Here is a 20,770-nt window from a genome sequence, read left to right as displayed (position 1 = left end):
TTATTACTAGGGAGATCTAGAGTGGAATTAGCACTAAAGGAAGGCAGGGGAAGAGAGTGTCTGCCCAGGGAATTAGTATCTTCTGGGTTGACTGAGAGTCCAGACCTAAAAGTGGGTCGTGGCTTCCCTGCAAGTGGGTCATGAGGCCAGGAGGGAGGAGGAGGAAGAGGAGCAGTTGGGAGGGGGCTTGATGGCAAAGCAGGGCTTGTCTCTGAATCAGGCACAAATGGCCACGGACGCCACCTGCTGTTCAGGGTGCCCTATAGATTTGTGAATATTAGACATGAAAAATAAATTATAAACTTGCTCAGCATTAAGTACTCTGTGCTTCCTGTGTTTTATACTGGGGAGGGGGAAAGTAGCATGAAGTTAGTACTTAGTAAGAGGTTCCAGAAAGCTATAGCAAGCTAAATGTGGGTCTCCACTTCAAAAATGGTGAGAATCACCGATTGGCGAAGGGGGCCAGTTCCAACCCCAGATCCCAAGAATGCCACCCTTAAACAGAACTGTCCTGGGACCAAAAGCAATGGGAGAAAGCCTCACTTGGGAATAGGTCTTCATTAGGGTTCGGAGTCATTTGGATTCAGAACCTGAATCCAGCCTCCAAAGCTAGGGCTTCAGCTCTGGATTACATGGGAAAGAGGTGAAAGCCCATGAACATGCACAGAGTGCCTTCCTGTCCCCCCCACCTCTCACTTGCTACACAGGATTTGCAGATGACATGAGGTGAGCCTCAGTTTACCTGTGTGCTGCACATTATTGTGCCACAGAAGCCTGAACAGTCCCTGAATAAACAGATAGGATGCAATAAGCAGTGGTTTGTTCATTTGGAGATATGGGTTGAGGGTTTCCACCCTTCAGGATCTCTAACCACGTCCCATACCAAACCTTTAATGGGATAACAATCACAAATGAGAATATACAGAATGTAAAAAGTTTAAATGTTGGAGATAAAATCAAAAAGAGATTACATATGCATTCATACATGGTCAGATTTAAATTTAAGAATGTCTGCCAAAATTTTTGCCATAGCCTCAGTAACCTCCCACTTAGTATCATTCTGTAAATAATGACAGGGCGGCAGAGTAGACAAATCTGGGGACAAAGAAAGCTTGCAAAATAGTTCTTTATGGAGATTATGATATATGGAACAATCAAACAATATATGCTGAATTGAGTCGGGAATATTTGCTCTGCAGAAACAGAGTCTTTCACATAGAGGTATTCACACACACACTCTTGATTTTAGCCAAAAGGCTGAGAAGAGGTACTCGATATCTCCCCTGTAAAACTTTGGAGGGGAGCGCATTTAATCTAGCCAACATGAACGCCCTGCAATGACTTGGAATGGTTAAGTCTGGGACATTTTACCACAGAAGACATTGAGACCTAAGGATGCTGGGGAGCAGATATAAGGGTCTTCCCCCCAAATAAATTCAAAAATGTTGTGAGTGTGAGAGAGAGCTCCCAAAGAATATGTGGAGGGGGACTACTCTAATCCTCCCTGAACTCCTCTGAGGTTGACTCTGGAGCCCCCCCCCTTCCCACTCTTGACAGCAAACTGAGTCTCACATACCTGAACTGGAGGATTTTGGTTGTTCATAGCAAGTCAAGAAATAGCACGTTCACGGGGTTTTATGAGCTGGCGGCTGTTCTGCTTGGTCTCATGCGTTGTTGTGGTTGGTTTTGAAAGGATGCATCCCCTAGAAGCTAAAAGAAACACACCAAGAATAAACATCTTCTTGACCTCAGCCGAAACAGATATCACATCTGAGCATACCTTGTCACATTTAGGACTACGTGGTGCCAAAGAGTCATGGATCTACAAACCATCTGAGCAGATAAAATTGATTTGCAGTGCACACATACGAGAAGAGAGTGGGATCTAATCTGCGAGTGATTCTGCATGTGGTGATTTGTCCAGATTTCTGAATACTGAAGACAGATCACACAGAGAAGTCTTTCTCTTCCTAGTGGATATCTGGTGTTGATCATGGCGGCTATGCCAAAGTCCCCTGACTCCTGCAGCAACTGCCTTTGGGGAGAAGGGAAGTTCAGACTTCATCCCTTGCCCCCAGTGCCCAAAGAGTTTGTTGGGGCTGAAGAATGCCTGGGCCACACACTGAAATCCTTCTGCCTGATCAAAGATTAGCAATGGGAGAAGGAGAGACACACACTCAGAGGCATGTTCTTTTAAATTATGAATGCCTACATCCCACATCGAACACTTACTCCAACATAAACAAATAAGTACAGAGCAGATGTGATTTAATTTCTGGGATTCAATTTCAAACCCATTGCCGCTTGCTTAGATCGGGGCTTTATGACTTTTCCAATACACTGACACAGAACATCTCCATAATTTCTGTGTTAACAGGCAGATCGAAGAATGGGGGTGGGGAGACCTAGTGTCTCTTCCTGTCAGCTGGGAAGAAATAATTTTGGGGTTGTGATGGGTTTTTGGATTTTAGGGGTATAATTCCTGTAGCCCTGCCCCCCCCCCCGACGTGCAGTAGCTCATCCCAGTTTGGCTCTTCTAGGGGAAGACTCAACCATCTTGTGAACAAGGAGGCAAGAGCTCTCTGCAGTGCGGAACCAGCTCCACCTTCTACCCATCTCCTGCTGCTAGTTGAATATAAGTCCACGGGGGCACCTTGAAGACCATAACAGTTTAATGCTGGATATAAGCTTTCATGCGCATGCACCTGAAGAAGAGCACCTGCACATGGAAGTTTCTACCCAGAATGAAACTTGGTTGGTCTTCAAGGTGCCCCATTGAACTCAAACAGCGACCCACCCAAATCTATCTTCATGGATAAAAGATAAACACTCTTATTTGTCTGTACTGATATCTGGAGAGGCAGCATAGGAGTCTTCTGAATTAATCGGAGCTTCTAGGACATGATGGACGTTCCAAAGGGAGGGAGGCGGCGTTTGTCTGCTGCAGCAAAGTAAGACAGGAACCCATCCCTCAGCACCTGAGAGATGAACAGAATTTATGTTTAGAAGTGTTCTCTAGTCACAGCTCCCTTCCTTGGATGCATGATCTGCTGCATCAGTCCATTTATGTACACAACAGAAAAGGTGTGTGTATGTTACAAACACAGGTTGGTTTAAAACGAAACCCTACTCTGCCTATCTAACAATCCCCACTCTGGGTGAACTGATGACTCCTTGGACTGGATGTCATTTTAAAAGGAGCCTGGCTTTCTAACACTCCCCGCCACACACACACTTTCTGTTGTGTATGTAAATGAATCACTGTAGTAGACTAATGATCCCTGACTTGAGCTCTGACTCACAAAAGATTTGGCTGGAATAAATTTTGCCCAATCTCTTCTACAACGGGTATTTGGTCCGGGTTTGCTGCTGATAGGCGTGGGCATTTTCCATCTTCTACACAGCATCATGGTGTTCTCATGCACATTCTGGCTTTATCCTGCAATGTATCCTAAACCTGCTTTGCTAGGATCACAGAGATGGGGGGCTGCCATGTGGATCTCTCCTGGCCCCATTGGTGCTGCTTTCCCTGCCCCAGTCTCCTCCATTGGCTATGCCTCCCCCACCCCATTGCAGAGCTTTGGGGATTTTTAGAAGACTCAGTAGTTGACAAAGGAAAAATTCACCCAACTGAATGCAGATTTCCAGAGAACAGCAAGGAGAGATAAGGAGGCCTTCCTGAAGGAACAATGCAAAGCAATAGAGGAAAATAATAGAATTGGAAGGACAAGAGATCTATTCAAGAAAATTGGAGAAATCAAGGGAACGTTTCGTGCAAAGATGGCCATGATAAAGGACAAAAATGTAGGGACCTAACAGAAGCAGAAGAGATAAGGAAGAGGTGGCAAGAATACACAGAAGAATTATACAAGAAGGATTTCAATGTCCTTGACAACCATGACAGTGAAATCGCTGACCATGAGCCAGACATTCTGGAGTGTGAAGTCAAATGGGCCTTAGAAAGCATTACTAACAACAAAGCGAGTGGAGATGACAGTATCCCAGTTGAGCTATTCAAAGTTCTAAAAGATGATGCTGTTAAAGTGATGCACACATTATGTCAGCAAATTTGGAAAACAGAACAGTGGCCACAGGATTGGAAAAGATCAGTTTATATTCCAATCCCAAAGAAGGGTAATGCCAAGGAATGTTCAAACTATCGCACCATTGCACTCATTTCACATGCCAGCAAGGTCATGTTAAAGATCCTACAAGCTAGGCTTCAGCAGTATGTAGATCGGGAACTACCAGAAGTTCAAGTTGGGTTTCAGAGAGATAGAGGAACGAGAGATCAAATTGCCAACATTCGATGGATTATGGAGAAAGCACGGGAGTATCAGAAAAACATCTATTTCTGTTTAATTGACTATGCTAAATCCTTTGATTGTGTGGATCACAACAAACTGTGGCAAGTCCTTAAAGAGATGGGAGAACCAGACCACCTCACATGTCTCCTACGAAACCTGTATAAGGGTCAAGAAGCAACTGTCGGAATGGGATATGGAACAACTGATTGGTTTAGAATAGGAAAAGGAGTTCGACAAGGATGTATATTGTCACCCTGCTTATTTAATTTATATGCAGAGTACATCATGCGGAATGCTGGCCTGAATGAAGCACAAGCCAGAATTAAGACTGCCGGGAAAAACATCAACAACCCCAAATATGCAGATGACACCACTCTAATAGCAGAAAGTGAGGAGGACCTAAGAACCTCTTGTTGAGGGTGAAAGAGGAGAGCACAAAAGTAGGCTTGAAACTCAACATCAGAAAAACTAAAATCATGGCATCTGGCCCCATCACACCTTAGCAAATAGAAGGGGAAGCCATGGAAGTAGTGACAGACTTCACATTTCTGGGATCCAAGATCACTGTAGATGGTGACTGTAGCCATGAAATTAAAAGATGTTTGTTCCTTGGGAGGACAGCTATGGTGAACCTGGGCAGTATAATAAAAAGTGGAGACATCACCCTGCCGACAAAAGTCCGTAAAGTCAAAGCGACGGTATTCCCAGTAGTAATGTATGGCTGTGAGAGCTGGACCATAAGGAAGGCTGAGCGCAGAAGAATAGATGCTTTTGAGCTGTGGTGCCGGAGAAGAATCATGAGAGTCCTTTGGACTGCAAAAAGATCAAATCAGTCAGTCCTAAGGGAAATCAACCCAGACTGTTCCCTGGAAGGGCAGATGCTGAAGCTGACGCTCAAATACTTTGGCCACCAAATGAGAAGGGAGCACTCACTGGAAAAGATCCTGATGCTGGGAAAGACAGAAGGCAAAAGAATCATAGAATCATACAGTTGGAAGGGACCTCTAGGGTCATCTAGTCCAACTTCCTGAACAATGCAGGAAACTCACAAACACCTCCCCCTAAATTCACAGGATCTTCATTGCTGTCAGATGGTCATCTAGCCTCTGTTTAAAAACCTCCAAGGAAGGAGAAGGGGACGGCAAAAGATGAGATGGCTGGACAGTGTTACTGATGTAACAAACACGAATTTGAGCAGACTTCGGAGAATGGTGGAAGACAGGAGGGCCTGGCGTAACTTTGTCCATGGGGTCGCAAAGAGTCGGACTCGACTGTGTGACTGAACAACAACAAATAACATGATAAGCCATCTGTCTACCAACTCTTCAGAAGTCCCAGCTTTTATTTTTTTTAAAACAAAGTCTTTAGTCCTTTCTGTTGCAGAGATATGCCTTTCCTATAATGTATCCACAATGAAAGGAAATAGAGACTTGCTTATTAAAGCTGGTGGTTCAGAGGATCAACTAGACATCTTGTTATGCTGTAATTATATAGCAATTGTTCTTTTGTTGTTGTTTTTATCCTCTAAAAGCCCACTAGTGGCACTGTGGGGGAAACAGCCGTTGCTGAGCAAATATGGGCTGGAACACTTTCCCTATGAAGAAAGGTTGAAACGCTTGGGACTCTTTAGCTTGGAGAAACGTCGACTGTGGGGTGACATGATAGAGTTTACAAGATAATGCATGGGATGGAGAAAGTAGAGAAAGAGGTACTTTTCTCCCTTTCTCACAATACAAGAACTCGTGGGCATTCGATGAAATTGCTGAGCAGCCAGGTTAAAACGGATAAAAGGAAGTACTTCACCCAAAGGGTGATTAACATGTGGAATTCACTGCCACAGGAGGTGGTGGCGGCCACAAGCATAGCCACCTTCAAGAGGGGTTTAGATAAAATATGGAGCAGAGGTCCATCAGTGGCTATTAGCCACAGTGTGTGTGTATATATAAAAATTTTTGCCACTGTGTGACACAGAGTGTTGGACTGGATGGGCCATTGGCCTGATCCAACATGGCTTCTCTTATGTTCTTATGTTCTTATGGGGACTCTTGAAAGATGGCCACGTCTTCCAGCATGTGGAAGCCCTGCTCTGCCACTGTGCCAAAGTGACAAGAAAACCATGAAGTGACATTGCCACTGGACGCTTGTTTTGAGATCAATGTGGCTACATGCTTCCTACTTATCCAAATATGAAAAGTTCCAGGAGGAAAAGAGCGAGTGAGCGAGAGAGAGCACTGATGGGATTTTTGTATGGCTGCACTTCCTCTATTTACAATTGCACAGTACGGCTAGAAGCACAGAAGCACTCCTGCAGAGGACAGCAGATCTGTTCTGCCCCATCAGATCCTGAGGAAAGCTTGCACCACCAAGCAGCTTCAGCTAGTGCACAGTTGTCTGCGTGCTTTCCCCCTTTAAACCCAAAAACCGCCATTTCTTCGGGCACACACGTTTCTCCAGCACGCCCCTGTGTTTTTAGAAATAGCATAAAGAACCAGCCAGAAATGAAGGCATCATTCGTTCAGACAGGTTCAAGTGGATAGGTGTGTGGCACCATTAAGACCAACTAAGTTTTATTCTGGATACAAGTGTTTGTATGTGACCCAGAATAAAATGTTGTTGGTCTTAAACGCGCCACTCGACTCAAACTTTGTTCATTCAAACAGGGTTCTTGTTTGTGACCAATGTTGGTTTCACTCTCAGTACCTCCCTCCCGGCACCTGGGATTCTTCATTCGCACTTTCACCCTCAAGGCTCTTCACACGCACATGGGAGTGACCCCCCACCCCACCCCCTGAAGACATGCAAATCCTTTGGAGGGGCAGACAAAAATTAACTGAAGAGACATGCAGGGGTTTATATGTTCCAGAGCGCCCTGTCCTCTTAGACTGCCTCTTCATTTGCACGTGTGAGCACAGTTCGTGTTGTAATGCAGTAGTAAGGAAAACACTCTGAATATGCTCAGAGAATATGCTCTATTATATGTAAGCCCTGCCAGTCAAAGGTGGATCTGAGGCTGAACCTCAGAATCCCAAGGGCCAAGGGAGTGGCCAGGTTTATGTGAGGGATCTCGTCAGACTGGCCACCCAAGCTCAGGTCTCCCCCCGCCCACATTTAAATAACCACGAGGATCTTTTTAATGACAAGAAGTGCATATTCAGGTCAAGTATTATCTCTAGAATTTATTTCCACATTTAGACATTTCATAATTAAAACCCCATTAAATAAAACAAAAAACAAAAAAAACCTCGATTGTAACTTGAGTCACTAAGAAATAATTTATTTCCTGTGTGAATTAAGAACCCTTTTTCCTCAAAAGTAGTTGAGTAGTTACAGTGGTGAGAGAGGGGATGGGGAGGTCAGGACCCCAACCAGCTTAATGGAGCTTCCCCCTTCCTTCCTTCCTTCCTTCCTTCCTTCCTTCCTTCCTTCCTTCCTTCCCTCCCGCCTCCTTCCTTCCTTCCTTCCTTCCTTCCTTCCTTCCTTCCTTCCTTCCTTCCTACCTACATGACCAGATGGGGGTGCCCCCTGATGCTGCCACCACTCTGGAATTAGGGTCCCTTGAGAAGGCCCAGAGTGCCCTCCCAAGCCCTTCAGATCCCTTGCTCTGGCCAAGCAAATAGGCATGTAGACCAGGCAGAGGAACAAACAAAAAGGATTATTTTAAACAGGAAAACCAATAAATGGGAAGTGAGCAGATAAGGTGCTTTAAAACTATAGTAACGTGGGTGAAGGGAAATAGACATAGAGCCTAATGCAACTATCCCTTGTCTGTTAGGCCCAGGCCTCGGCCTGCTCACTCTCTCCCTCAGAGTGAGGGTCTTCCTCCTAACAGCAGCTACCCTGCCTGCTCAGCCTCTCAGGAGGAAAGAACAGTGTCTGCCTTAGGGTTGCCAATCCCCAGGTGGGGGCAGGGGATCCCCCGGTTTGGAGACCCTCCCCCCGCTTCAGGGTCATCAGAAAGGGGGGGGGAGGGAAATGTCTGCTGGGAACTCTATTATTCCCTATGGAGATTTATTCCCATAGAAAATCATGGAGAATTGATCCGCGGGTATCTGGGGCGGGGCTGTTTTTTGGCGAAGAGGCACCAAATTTTCAGTATAGCATCTAGTGTCTCTCCTCAAAATACCCCCCAAGTTTCAAAACGATTGGACCAGGGAGTCCAATTCTATGAGCCCCAAAAGAAGGTGCCCCTATCCTTCATTATTTCCTATGGAAGGAAGGAATTGAAAAGGTGTGCCGTCCCTTTAAATGTGCTGGCCAGAACTCCCTGTGGAGTTCAATTATGCTTGTCACACCCTTGATCTTGGCTCCACCCCTAATGTCTCCTGGCTCCACCCCCAAAGTCCCCAGATATTTCTTGAATTGGACTTGGCAACCCTAGTCTGCCTCCTGAAAGAGCTTTTAAACTATTCCCCTCAGAGCCTACTTGGACGCTGATTGGCTGAAACCAGCGCCAGGCATTCTGGGGATTGTAGGCTGTCTCTCCCTACTGAGACACAGGCCTCATAGGCTCCCTAACCCACTAGGCCTCTCTCTCAAAGCACAGCACAGATCATCACACAGGCGCTCTGTGATCAGAATACCCTGGGATCACTTTAATGCTTATCCTCCCTCCTTATGTGCCAGCCTCCTTGGACGACCTTTCATCCAAGACGGGCAGCAGAGATGGAGAGGGTGCTATCTAGGCCACGCAGGCACCTCCCCTATCATGCCCCCCGTGGACAAAAACCACAACCAGATTGAGAAACCGACTCAGTCGTGTGGCTTTCATTGTCCCAGTTGAGGATGAAACAGAAATCCTGAAAGCCACCAAGGCCTAATCCTCCTGCAGCCTGATTGCAGCAACCCAGCTGCACATCTGTCACCACCGCAGGCCTGGTCAGCCCCTGCTGCTCCCCTTCGCCCTCCCCACCCCACATTATCGTTCTTGCAAGGGTCACGCTGGCTGGGGCTTCCAGGGAGTCCCCTGGGGCCAGGCCTCCTCGGTTTCTATGTGGGAAGTCCTGCAGCGACAGGGCTACTACCGTCTGTCAGAGAGACTGCCCAGCTTCCAAAGAGCAGCACCCTAGTGAGCTTGTGGTTCTGCTGCTGAGCCAATGGAGACCCCTTCCCAGAGGAAAGCAAGCTCTGGCCCACCCCTTGCACAAGTGCACCTGGCAAGCATGGCAAGGTGTTCTGGGGGTTGATGGGAACCGGGTGGCTCAAGAGGAGTGCAGCCAGGATTTCGTATTTATTTTATTTGATTTATATCCCACCCTCCCCGCCGAAGCAGGCTCAGGGCGGCTCACAACATAAAATCCCAACAGACAATTTGAGTAATAAACATTAAAATTACGCATTCAACATAAAACACAATTCAATAGTTAAGAAGAAGAAGATATTGGATTTATATCCTGCCCTCCACTCCAAAGAGTCTCAGAGCGGCTCACAATCTCCTTTACCTTCCTCCCCCACAACAGACACCCTGTGAGGTAGATGAAGATATTGGATTTATATCCCACCCTCCACTCCGAAGAGTCTCAGAGCGGCTCACAATCTCCTTTCCCTTCCCCCCCCCACAACAGTCACCCTGTGAGGTAGATGAAGATATTGGATTTATATCCCGCCCTCCACTCCGAAGAGTCTCAGAGCGGCTCACAATCTCCTTTCCCTTCCTCCCCCACAACAGACACCCTGTGAGGTAGATGAAGATATTGGATTTATATCCCGCCCTCTACTCTGAAGAGTCTCAGAGCGGCTCACAATCTCCTTTCCCTTCCTCCCCCACAACAGACACCCTGTGAGGTAGATAAAGATATTGGATTTATATCCCGCCCTCCACTCCGAAGAGTCTCAGAGCGGCTCACCATCTCCTTTACCTTCCTCCCCCACAACAGACACCCTGTGAGGTAGATGAAGATATTGGATTTATATCCCACCCTCCACTCCAAAGAGTCTCAGAGCGGCTCACAATCTCCTTTACCTTCCTCCCCCACAACAGACACCCTGTGAGGTAGATGAAAATATTGGATTTATATCCCGCCCTCCACTCCGAAGAGTCTCAGAGCGGCTCACAATCTCCTTTCCCTTCCTCCCCCACAACAGACACCCTGTGAGGTAGATGAAGATATTGGATTTATATCCCGCCCTCTACTCCGAAGAGTCTCAGAGCGGCACACAATCTCCTTTCCCTTCCTCCCGCACAACAGACACCCTGTGAGGTAGATGAAGATACTGGATTTATATCCCGCCCTCCACTCCGGAGAGTCTCAGAGCGGCTCACAATCTCCTTTATCTCCCTCCCCCACAACAGACACCCTGTGAGGTGGGTGGGGCTGAGAGAGCTCTCACAGCAGCTGCCCTTTCAAGGACAACCTCTGCCAGAGCTCTGGCTGACCCAAGGCCAATCCCAGCAGCTGCAAGTGGAAGAGTGGGGAATCAAACCGGGTTCTCCCAGATAAGAGTCTGCACACTTAACCACTACACCAAACTGGCTCAAATTACGCATTCAACATAAAACACAATTCAATAATTAAAACAGTTAAGAACAAGATATTAGTTTGGAACTATTTCAGTGGCGACGGCATTTCTTCCACTTCCGTGAATACAGATGCTGTGTCAATTAAACGCCAGCTGGAATAGGACAGTCTTGCAGGCCCTGAGGAATTGCACAAGGTTCCGCAGGGCCCTCACTTCCTCTGGCAGTTGATTCCACCACAGGGGGCTGCAACCGAGAAGGCCCTGTCTCTGGTGGATTTTAATTTGGCCTCCTTCGGCCTGGGGATTACTAGTACCCTCTGGTGAACATGTGGGGAGAGAACAGGTTGGGGGTCCTGAAAAGACAGGCCAGGGTCTGCAGCAAGCTGGTCTTCTTGCTTCCCACCGGCAGCTGGCTGCAAGAGGCATGGCAAGCCCCTGCCTTTGCAGGGCTGAGTGGGAGGGGAGAGAGAGGCGGGCCCAGCGGGAGCCCTAAGGGGAGCTCCTGGAGGGGGGGGCAGGGCCCCCAGAAGTCCCCCCCCACCTCGAAAGTCACAGGCATTTTAAATTGGTTCCTGTGGGTCAGCACATCGGTCTGCAGTAAGAGAACCAAGTGGCCTCAGCAGCAAAGTAAGACCAGCCAAGTTTTCTTCTAAGCGTTTGCGTGCAAAGCTTCTATTAAAAAAAATAGTGACTTTCAGCGGGTCTGCCTCCTCCGAGGCGTCTGACAGCCCCATGGGGCGGGGGGGGGGGATGCATCTGTCAACCGGGCAGGGGCAGCAGCAGGAGCGGGGCTCGCCGGGGGTGGCGCCGTTGCCGCAGCGCGCAGGGCGAGGGCTGCCGCCGAAGCTCAGCTAGGCTCCCCGTGGCCAGGGCGGCGGCTGCAGAGGGGCGGGGCGTCGGGGCGTCGGGCGGCTGCTGCTTGCGGCGGGCGGGAGCGCACGTGGGGCCGCGGGCAGGCGGCGGGGCGCACGGAGAGCGCGGCGGCTGCAGCATGGGAGGCCGCCTGCTGTGCTCTGCCCGGGCGCCGCTGCTGCTGCTGCAAGGCTGCCTCCTCCTCCTGCGCGCCGCGGACTGCAGCTTCTTCAGGCGTGAGTGTCCCGCCGCTGCATTGCGGCACCGCCCGCCCTGGGCCCCGGGGAGAGGGGGGGGGGAGATGCGGCGGGCAGGGCGCGGCGGGGCGGCTGCGCTGCAGTGGGGAGCGGGGGGGACGGGAGGAGGCATCGGGACCCTCGGCCCGAGTGGGGCGCTGGCTGCAGCCGGCGGTGACCTTCAGGAGGGACATATGAACCTCTGAAGCTGCCTTCTACTGAATCAGACCCTCTTTGGTCCATCCAAGTCAGCATTGTCTACTCAAACTGGCAGCGGCTCTCCAGGGTCTCCAGCTGAGGTTCTTCACGCCTATTTGCCTGGACCCCTTTTTAGTGGAGATGCCGGGGATTGAACCTGGGGCCTCCTGCTTCCCAAGCAGATGCTCTGCCCCTGAGCCACAGCCCCATTCATGGCTCTCCAGGGTCTCCAGCTGAGGTTTTTCACGCCAATTTGCCTGGACCCTTTTTTAGTGGAGATGCCGGGGATTGAACCTGGGGCCTCCTGCTTGCCAAGCAGATGCTCTGCCCCTGAGCCACAGCCCCATTCATGGCTCTCCAGGGTCTCCAGCTGAGGTTCTTCATGCCTATTTGCCTGGCCCTTTTTTGGAGATGACGGGGATTGAACCTGGGCCTCCTGCTTCCCAAGCAGATGCTCTGCCACTGAGCCACAGCCCCATTCATGGCTCTCCAGGGTCTCAAGCTGAGGTTTTTCACGCCTATTTGCCTGGACCCTTTTTAGTGGAGATGCCAGGGAGTGAACCTGGGGCCTCCTGCTTGCCAAGCAGATGCTCTACCCCTGAGCCACAGCCCCATTCATGGCTCTCCAGGGTCTCCAGCTGAGGTTTTCACGCCTACTTGCCTGGACCCTTTTCAGTTGGAGATGCCGGGGATTGAACCTGGGGCCTTCTGCTTCCCAAGCAGATGCTCTGCCACTGGGGGGGGGGGGGCGGCGCCTGTGGGACCAGACAAGGGGGGATCTGCAGGGTGGTGGCAGGTGGCGTCCAGGGCCAGGCTGTCAAGAGGGGACGGGCGCTGAAGGGTTTCCCTCTCCCGGCTGTCCAAATAAGAGATTTGCTTCCCTGCAGAGATGTGTCTTTCGTAGCGGCTTCGTGTTGAAGTTCCGAAAGGAAGGTTTGCCAAGATGGGCAAGGCAGCCCTTGGCTGAGGCTCTGACCGACCCTGAAGGGGAGGGGAGGGGGCCCTCGTTGGAACTGCCTCTGTCAGTGCTAAAAGGCTCTCCAGACGCCGGGGCGGCTGGCAGTTCCCCTCTGCTGTGCTCTGCCTGCCTGCCTGGAAGCCCAGCCTTCACTAAGGGGAGGGTTTGGGGAGGAGGTGCACCTGCCCACTAGTCACTGGGGCCCCCTCAGTTGTGTGAGGGAAGGAGAGGGACTGGCTCTCCCCACAGCAGAGCTGGTAGAGCCTGAGAGGGCCCGTATGCCCCCTCAGCCCCCTTAGGCTCTGCACAGGGAAGGGTTGATTTGGAGCTTCTGCACCTTCAGCCCCTAATCCCAACTGTTGGGAGAGAGAAGAACAGAGGCTGGTCTGCTTAGTTGTTGGTCTTGTAAAGACATTGTGAGCATGCTCAGAGACTCACACGCCTTTGTACAAGTGTGCAGTATTGTATGGTCTCTATGGCTCAAAAGCTCTCCTGTGGCAATTCCAGTGCTGCAGGGCGGGGAGGAAATAGTACTGAGTACAGCTTCTGTTCAGCACTTGTCACTTGAAGGAGGCAAAGGTGTCAACGAGAGAAGAAAATATGGTCATGGAGAGATCAGAGCATGTGGGGCGGGGAAGCAAGTCTTTTGGCGCCTCAGAGGTTGGTAGATTATTGGAGCAGAAATGTCGGTGAGCTGGGGGCGGGCCTGGGTGAGTTCAGCCCCAGAGAAGTGGGGACAAAAGCCAGCTTCAGAGCAGCCTCTCAGCTGCCCATGTGCCCCCCCCGCCCCCCCTTGCCCAGTTTGCACATTTGCACAGATGGTTCTTCGTGTAGCTTTCCATGGTGCTGAGAATGCCTCTGTGTCCAGTGGAGCATCCAGCATGGAAGTTTTCTTGGCACTTCCCTTCTCCCATCCCTCCATGGCTGCTGTCCCCTCTCTGCCCATAGCAGGCTTTTCGCAGGCTCTTTAGTTTTTAACCCATAATACCTATAGCCCTGTAATGTCATGACTTTATAATTATTTCAACATTGTTCTAGTTTCCAGCTTTCATATTATAAGAAAAGGGATTGCTAGTTTTTCTGGTTGAAGAGTTATAAGGAGAAATGAGTAGCCTGAACCTTTTCCGTATAGCACTCCAATGGAAAGGGCTAGTAATTTCCAACTTTGATTTTGTAAACAAAGTATGTTGTTGCATTAGAGAGCCAGTTTGCTGTAGTAGTTAAGTGCACAGGCTCTTATCTGGGAGAACCGGGTTTGATTCCCCACTCCTCCACTTGCAGCTGCTGGAATGGCCTTGGGTCAGCCATAGCTCTCGCAGGAGTAGTCCTTGAAAGGGCAGCTCCTGGGAGAGCTCTCTCAGCCCCACCTACCTCACAGGGTGTCTGTTGTAGGGGGAGGAGAAGGTAAAGGAGAGTGTGACTGCTCTTAGATTCAGAGTTTAGGGCGGGATATAAATCTAGTATTTTCTTCATCTAGATTGTTGTCATGTTACAGAGTACAGAACGTTTGCATTCTGTGAGGCAAGGGTTGTTATGGATTCCCTCCTTCCAATGTGTCACCCTGAGGAAGACTGAGTCCTCTTGGTCCACCTGCATTTATTTTAGTCATTGGGGCCTTTTCCTATGTGCTAGCTAAGAAGAGAGAAATATAACACAATACCCCTTCCAGATGTAAATGACTGAAGCAGTTCATTTTTACAGCTGAACTGCATCACAGTCTGGATTTATGGGGGGACGGACCATGCAAGAAAGATGCTGAGTGTTGGCTCCACCTCTTCCTGTCTGTGGTGGAAGCAGCAGTTGGAGATCTATGTTGCAGGGTCACTCTCTCCTGCATAGATTATTTTTCCCCCTTCCTGTTTACGTATGAAATGGATTCATGCTCTACAGCATTGTCCTGGGACTCGCCATTTATATTGCTGTCTGTTCTTCTTTGTTAACTGTTGAAATACTTACTTTGGCTAAAATTTAACTTAAAATATTTTCGATTTGCGTAATGCCTCTTCTTGCTACTTCCCAAGTTCTGTTCCAATGAACAGTAAGGTGGGGGAGATTGCCTGGCTCAGGGTTCCTCTCTGGCACCCACTGAGGCTGGAGGGAAGGCTGGCTTATGGCAGGCAGAGCCAACTTGTTGTATCTGCTGAACATGCCTCCAGATTCTTGTCCCAGCGGGTATGCAGTAGCGTTGAAGCATCCTTGATACCAAGTTCAGGCTCCATGTACAAGAATGAAAGCTCTTTCTTCAGTTTGTCTTTCTGCAGCTTTGGATAGACCTCCATTGTTTTGTGCAGTGCTTTTTGTGGGAACCTCATCTTGTGTGCTTCAAACAAGCTCCTGTGTGCCATCAACACCACACTTATTAGATGTCGGGTGAACTCATGCCATACTTTGGCATGTGAAATAATGATGTCAACATCTTCTGTTACTGGTTGATCCATGATTTCCTTGCTTTCCAACTGATCTCCAACTGCTGCTTCCACCACAGACAGGAAGAGGTGGAGCCAACACTCAGCATCTTTCTTGCATGGTCCGTCCCCCATAAATCCAGACTGTGATGCAATTCAGCTGTAAAAATGAACTGCTTCAGTCATTTACATCTGGAAGGGGTATTGTGTTATATTTCTCTCTTCTTAGCTAGGACACAGCTTCTGCCAGCTGTGACTCCTCAGGTAAGTCAGAACAAGCCTTTTACGAGCAGCGCCAGCTCGTGGACAAATAGCGCCCTAGGCAGGCGCCCCCCGGGCACACTCCGCTCTCCCCCCCCCCGCTGCCGTGGCCACCACCAGCCTCCTCCGGCTCACCGCCACACTTTGCTCGCTCCCCCTCCCCAGTTCGCCGTGACTGAAACAGCCCTACAGGCTTCTTGTAGCCTGCACCTGCACGTTTAACCAAGTAGGGCTGTAGTTGCGGTGAGTGGGGGGGGGGGCAAGCGAGCAGAGTGCATCGGTGGGGGGCAAGCGGAGCACATCAGTGGCGGTGGGCCGGAGGAGGCTGGCAGTAGCCGCGGCTGCGGGGGAGGAGTGGGAGGCAAACTAGCTAGTTGTCATGGGCGCCCCCTGCCTCTCGGTGCCCTGGGCAACCACCTAGTTTGCCTGTTTATGAGGTCTCTAACTGAGAGCATGCTCTCCTAATTGCTGCCAAGTTAATGACTCTTACCTGAAATTGACTGCAGAGAATATCCACATTAGGCATTATTTTCTGGAACAAGGACGAAAAACAGAGGAACTTCCCATCATCTTCTTTGAGTAGTTGAATACATCCCTGGCCTTACACACAGCACTGTGATAAAAACATCAGAATCCTATTTCCTTAAAGTCTTCAGTGCATGCCTGTCTTTCCTTCTTGAACACTTCTGGATGCTGAAGTTCCAAGGTGCCTGAGACAATCTGGGGAGTCATCTTTTCACAACTGCCTCCAGGGCTCCGTCTGTTTTGCTGAATGTGGAAAGAACATCGGGAACCTTGAATACCTTCACATCCTTGACTTGGGATGCAGCTTCTTGCATTATTAAGTCCAGTTGTTGTGCATAGCCATTAAGATATTGGACATCAAATCTTTTCTGGACTCCTCATTGCTATCCATGCATCATGCTTAAGTTTATCAACCTCTAGGAAGCACCTGGAGATCTCCTGCTATTACAGTTGATCTCTAGACAACCGAGATCATTTTCCACTTTGGAGGATGGCCTATGTAACATTGCAGCCTGCTGAGGTCCTTCTCGGTGCCCTGGGCAACCACCTAGTTTGCCTAGTGGACGAGCCGGCCCTGTTTATGAGGTCTCTAACTGAGAGCATGCTCTCCTAATTGCTGCCAAGTTAATGACTCTTACCTGAAATTGATTGCAGAGAATATCCACATTAGGCATTATTTTCTGGAACAAAGACAAAAAACAGAGGAGCTTCTCATCATCTTCTTTGAGTAGTTGAATAAATCCCTGGCCTTACGCACAGCACTGTGATAAAAACATCAGAATCCTATTTCCTTAAGGGAACCCCTGCCCTCCCCAAGGCCCACCCCCCAAATCTCCAGGTATTTCCCAGCCTAGAAGTGGCAACCATAAACAAATGCTTGTTCCTTTGGTACTCTGAGCAATGAGTTTCTGCTTTTTAGTCTTCTCAGAGAAAAAAATCATCCAGATGTTTGTGGAAACTCATGGCAGTTTCCTCAGCATGAGAATCCATCACAGAAGAGTTCCACTCTGAAGTCTTCACCTCTGATGGTGTGGCAAATCAGTGTGAGAGTACCTCTTCATCCTCAGTGGCTGTGAACTGAGTGCGTTTCAACTATGGTGTGAACTCCTGGTCAGTGTGAGCTTTGCAGTCAAGAAGTCCACTCTGAAAGACTTTATCGGAACACAGTGGCACTCTTCATGTGAAGTCCCCCCCCCTCGTGCTAAGCGAGAAGCCTTTGTTGTGCTGCAAACCTGTGAATGTTCTTTACTAGCAGAAAATGGTTGCCTCCTCTGGGGTCTGTTGAGTGAAAGGGGCAGGTGTAAAGCATGGGGTTGCCAGCTCTGGGTTGGAAAATACCTGGAGATTTTTTGTGGGTGGAGCTTGGGGAAGTCAGCGTTTGGAAAGGGGAGAGGTCTTAGTAAGCAGGGTGTATAGCTATAAAGCCCTTCAAAGCAGCTGTTTTCTCCAGGTGAACTGATAACTGGAGATTGGTTGTAATACTGGAAGATCACCCGTCTCCACCTGGAGGTTGGCAACCCTAATTGAAACGATGCTCTAGGATTTCTACAAAACTCTATGGTTTACTAGTTTCTTTTGGAGAAACAGAGTAACGGTTTTGGGATCTAACGTGTAGAGTTCCACAAGTGTTCATTTTGTCTCCAATGCACTTGAACAGTTTTTGTGTGAGGTTGCTGTAGCTTTGGAGTTTAGAGTTGTCAGTATGTTGATGATACCCAGTTCTGTGTTTGTCTAAGCTTCCAGGCTCTTATGCGATTGCTCAGGGCCTGTGGCTTTGAAGATATGGTGCTTCATTTGATGTTGTGGGATATAGCTGGCTGGAATTGTAAAATGCAAGTTCCTGATTTTATTAAATATTAACAATTTTTGACTGTATTCTTTTATAGGAAACGTGTTCTCCTAATGATGTTAATACTAGCGTATAAAACTCGTGCTAAAGGTTGATTTAAATACAAAAAGACAGGTTCTGGTGTAGAATTAAAGTGAGACAACAATGAATCACCAGAAAATATATAACTCCCACTCGGCAGAGTTTGTCCCTTCCAAGCTTAAGCCTCAGCACCTGCCCTTGGAAACAAATCTTAGTAAAAGGGTGTTGGTTCTTGCCTGACCTAAGCACTGACTTCTTCGCACTCTCCCTCTCACCCTTTGGCAGGGTATTGCTCGGATGAACTGGTTGGCCCCCTCTATGCTTGGAATCTTGGTGCCTCCTCTCGATCCAGCATCTTCCGTGCTGCCACTTTTGCTCGGCTGTATGGTGAGTTCAGCGTGCCCAGAGCCCAGGGAGAAGTAGACATCCCAGATCCTCCGTTTCTTCAATGTAATAGCATAAGCCTTACAGAATACAACAGGAGCTGATCTGAGTTTGACAGGAGTCTCCTAAAATTGACTTAATGCACAAAGGAGAGAGCATGTTGGTGGCGTTCATGCTCTAGACTTAACGGTGGCTGTATTTGCAATCAGATAGGTGGTCTCTAACCACTGGGTTATACATTTCGTTATCACTGCTAAGCAGTGCTAGATGGTTGAATTTCTGCCCTGAGTTCTTACTGCACAATGGTTGGCTACAGATGGCATGGCTATTTTTATCTGATCCTTCTAAAATGCCTCTGTGCGAGCCATCCTCTCCGGTGAGAGAGATTTTTAGACTAATTTCTTTTGTGCAAGGCAGTCCTTCCTTTTTTGATTTGATACTATTAGTATGGTGCAAAGTTGTCTTAATCCAGATCCTGCCCAAGGTCATCATTTCAAAGTTTGTTTTAAACTCGGGGTGGGGTGGAGGGCTAAGGGATGTTGTTTCGTGTCTGTGGGGTAGAGTCGGTGCCCAAAGGACACGTGGCTGAGGTCTGGGGCGAGGATGTCAAGCATGCATGTTTCTGCAGTGAGAGAGAGATGTGTGCCATGCTTCTGCCCTCCCTGCTTTCCCTCTTGTGTAGGGGTTGGCGGCTGGTCACCTGACCCCAACGACAAGCATCCTTGGCTCCAGATTGACCTGACCAAGAAGTGCCGCATCAATGCCATTGCCACACAGGGGACCTTCAACTCCTACAATTGGGTGACCCGCTACATCGTCTTCTATGGTGACCATCCCAATAACTGGAAGCCTTATTTCCAACAGGGGAGCAACTGGGTGAGAGAGTGGAGGCCTCGTCTGCCCTCTAGCAGCAATGCATGGGGCTTGAGGGTATTTCCCCCTCTGGGTGCTTGTCTCCATCCCTCAGGCTTCAGCAGGACACAGCATGTGCATGTACATGTGATGTGATGTGTTCCATGCTTCTGCAGTTGTGCCTCTCAAGGACTGGTTTTTAATATGGTATGTAGACATCCATGAATTCCTACAAAAATTATTCCATTTGGCAGTCACATGAGACGACGTGGAGACATACATCCACAATAACATGGTCAAAATATGCAAAAAATGCAGCTTTTAAATATAATTTTTTACTTAAAATAGTTGAAGTTGATTGCAGTATCCATTTATTTTTCTTAAAATAAAACTAATCCTATATAAAAGCATTCAAGAACTAAAGTTCAAAAAAACAAAAATCAGAATGGCTACTTAAGTGCAGAGGGATAGCCTCTAGCAAAGTGAAGATTTTAAGGAAAACAAAAATGCGAAGTAAGAAATGCATTCTAATTAAAGGGGGGGACCTCAAGTCCTCTGTCCATTAATTTGTTAATTTCATCTGTGGCTGTGCATTTTTTACAAAGACTGTTAAGTGTGCCTTGTGACTCTTCCAGACTAACTTTGAACCGTCTTTAGCAAGGAGGCTCACCCAAGACTCTCAAAGGATACTTTTCTTTGTGACTGTAGGCCAAGAATGTGGCACTACTTTCAGCCTTAGCAACTTGCTGTATTTCAATGTGGGATGGTGTGAACAGGCATTTTTCAAGCAGTAATGTGCAGTGTTTCCTTTTGGAGATATATAGCCACTACCAAAGTCAGTTCTTGCCACAGAGTTTCTTTATACAGAAACCTTTTAAGATTTTTCATTTTCCAAATTCCCTTTGCACAAGGATGGCAGAATTTTCTACCTAATTTGAGTCAGCAACTGCTAACATTGTGTTAATTCAAATAAGTGTCTATTTGCAGAGGCATGAGATTGCCAATGATTTCTTTTCTGGTAGAAAAAAACAGTTGTCTTTCTGTTTGTATCACATCCTTCCTACGGACAGAGTACAGGAAGGTTCTGGGTCTTGGTTCTTGCAGGATTCCTTGGCCTACTGGCAGCTTTTTCAGAGAAGCATGTACAGACAAAGAGAACTATTATAATAACTAGTGTAAAGAAATAGAACAACAAAAATGAAAGAACAAGAGCTCTCTTCCTGAAGATCTAAGAAATCAAAGGAAAATTTAAAGTGTGATTAGACATACTGAAAGATCAGCATGGGGAAACATTAACTGAACAGGACAAAATAAAGAAAAGATGGGAACAATACATTGAAGAACAATACAGAAAAGATGAAAGGATGATAAATTCCTTTCAAGAATAATCTTTTGAAGAAAAACCTACAGTTTTAGAAAGTGAAGTGAGAACTGCACTGAGAGCAATTGAGAGCAAATCACCAGGA

The 20,770-nt window shown here is 48.2% G+C and overlaps 1 protein-coding gene across 1 annotated transcript in view; it reads left to right on the top strand.

The window, feature by feature from the left end:
* Positions 1 to 13,690: 13,690 nt before the first annotated feature.
* Positions 13,691 to 20,770, top strand: part of CNTNAP1 (contactin associated protein 1) — a 53,305-nt gene continuing 46,225 nt past the window's right edge. Inside the window, exons 1-4 of the mRNA XM_060255279.1 lie at positions 13,691 to 13,717; positions 15,646 to 15,676; positions 18,354 to 18,455; positions 19,135 to 19,328. Of these exons, the coding sequence (XP_060111262.1) occupies positions 13,691 to 13,717; positions 15,646 to 15,676; positions 18,354 to 18,455; positions 19,135 to 19,328 (354 nt within the window). The remainder of the gene's footprint in view (positions 13,718 to 15,645; positions 15,677 to 18,353; positions 18,456 to 19,134; positions 19,329 to 20,770) is intronic.

This window comes from Heteronotia binoei, chromosome 15, assembly GCF_032191835.1.
Source record: "Heteronotia binoei isolate CCM8104 ecotype False Entrance Well chromosome 15, APGP_CSIRO_Hbin_v1, whole genome shotgun sequence".
NCBI lineage: Eukaryota > Metazoa > Chordata > Lepidosauria > Squamata > Gekkonidae > Heteronotia > Heteronotia binoei.
This window is presented reverse-complemented; position numbering and strand designations above follow the sequence as displayed.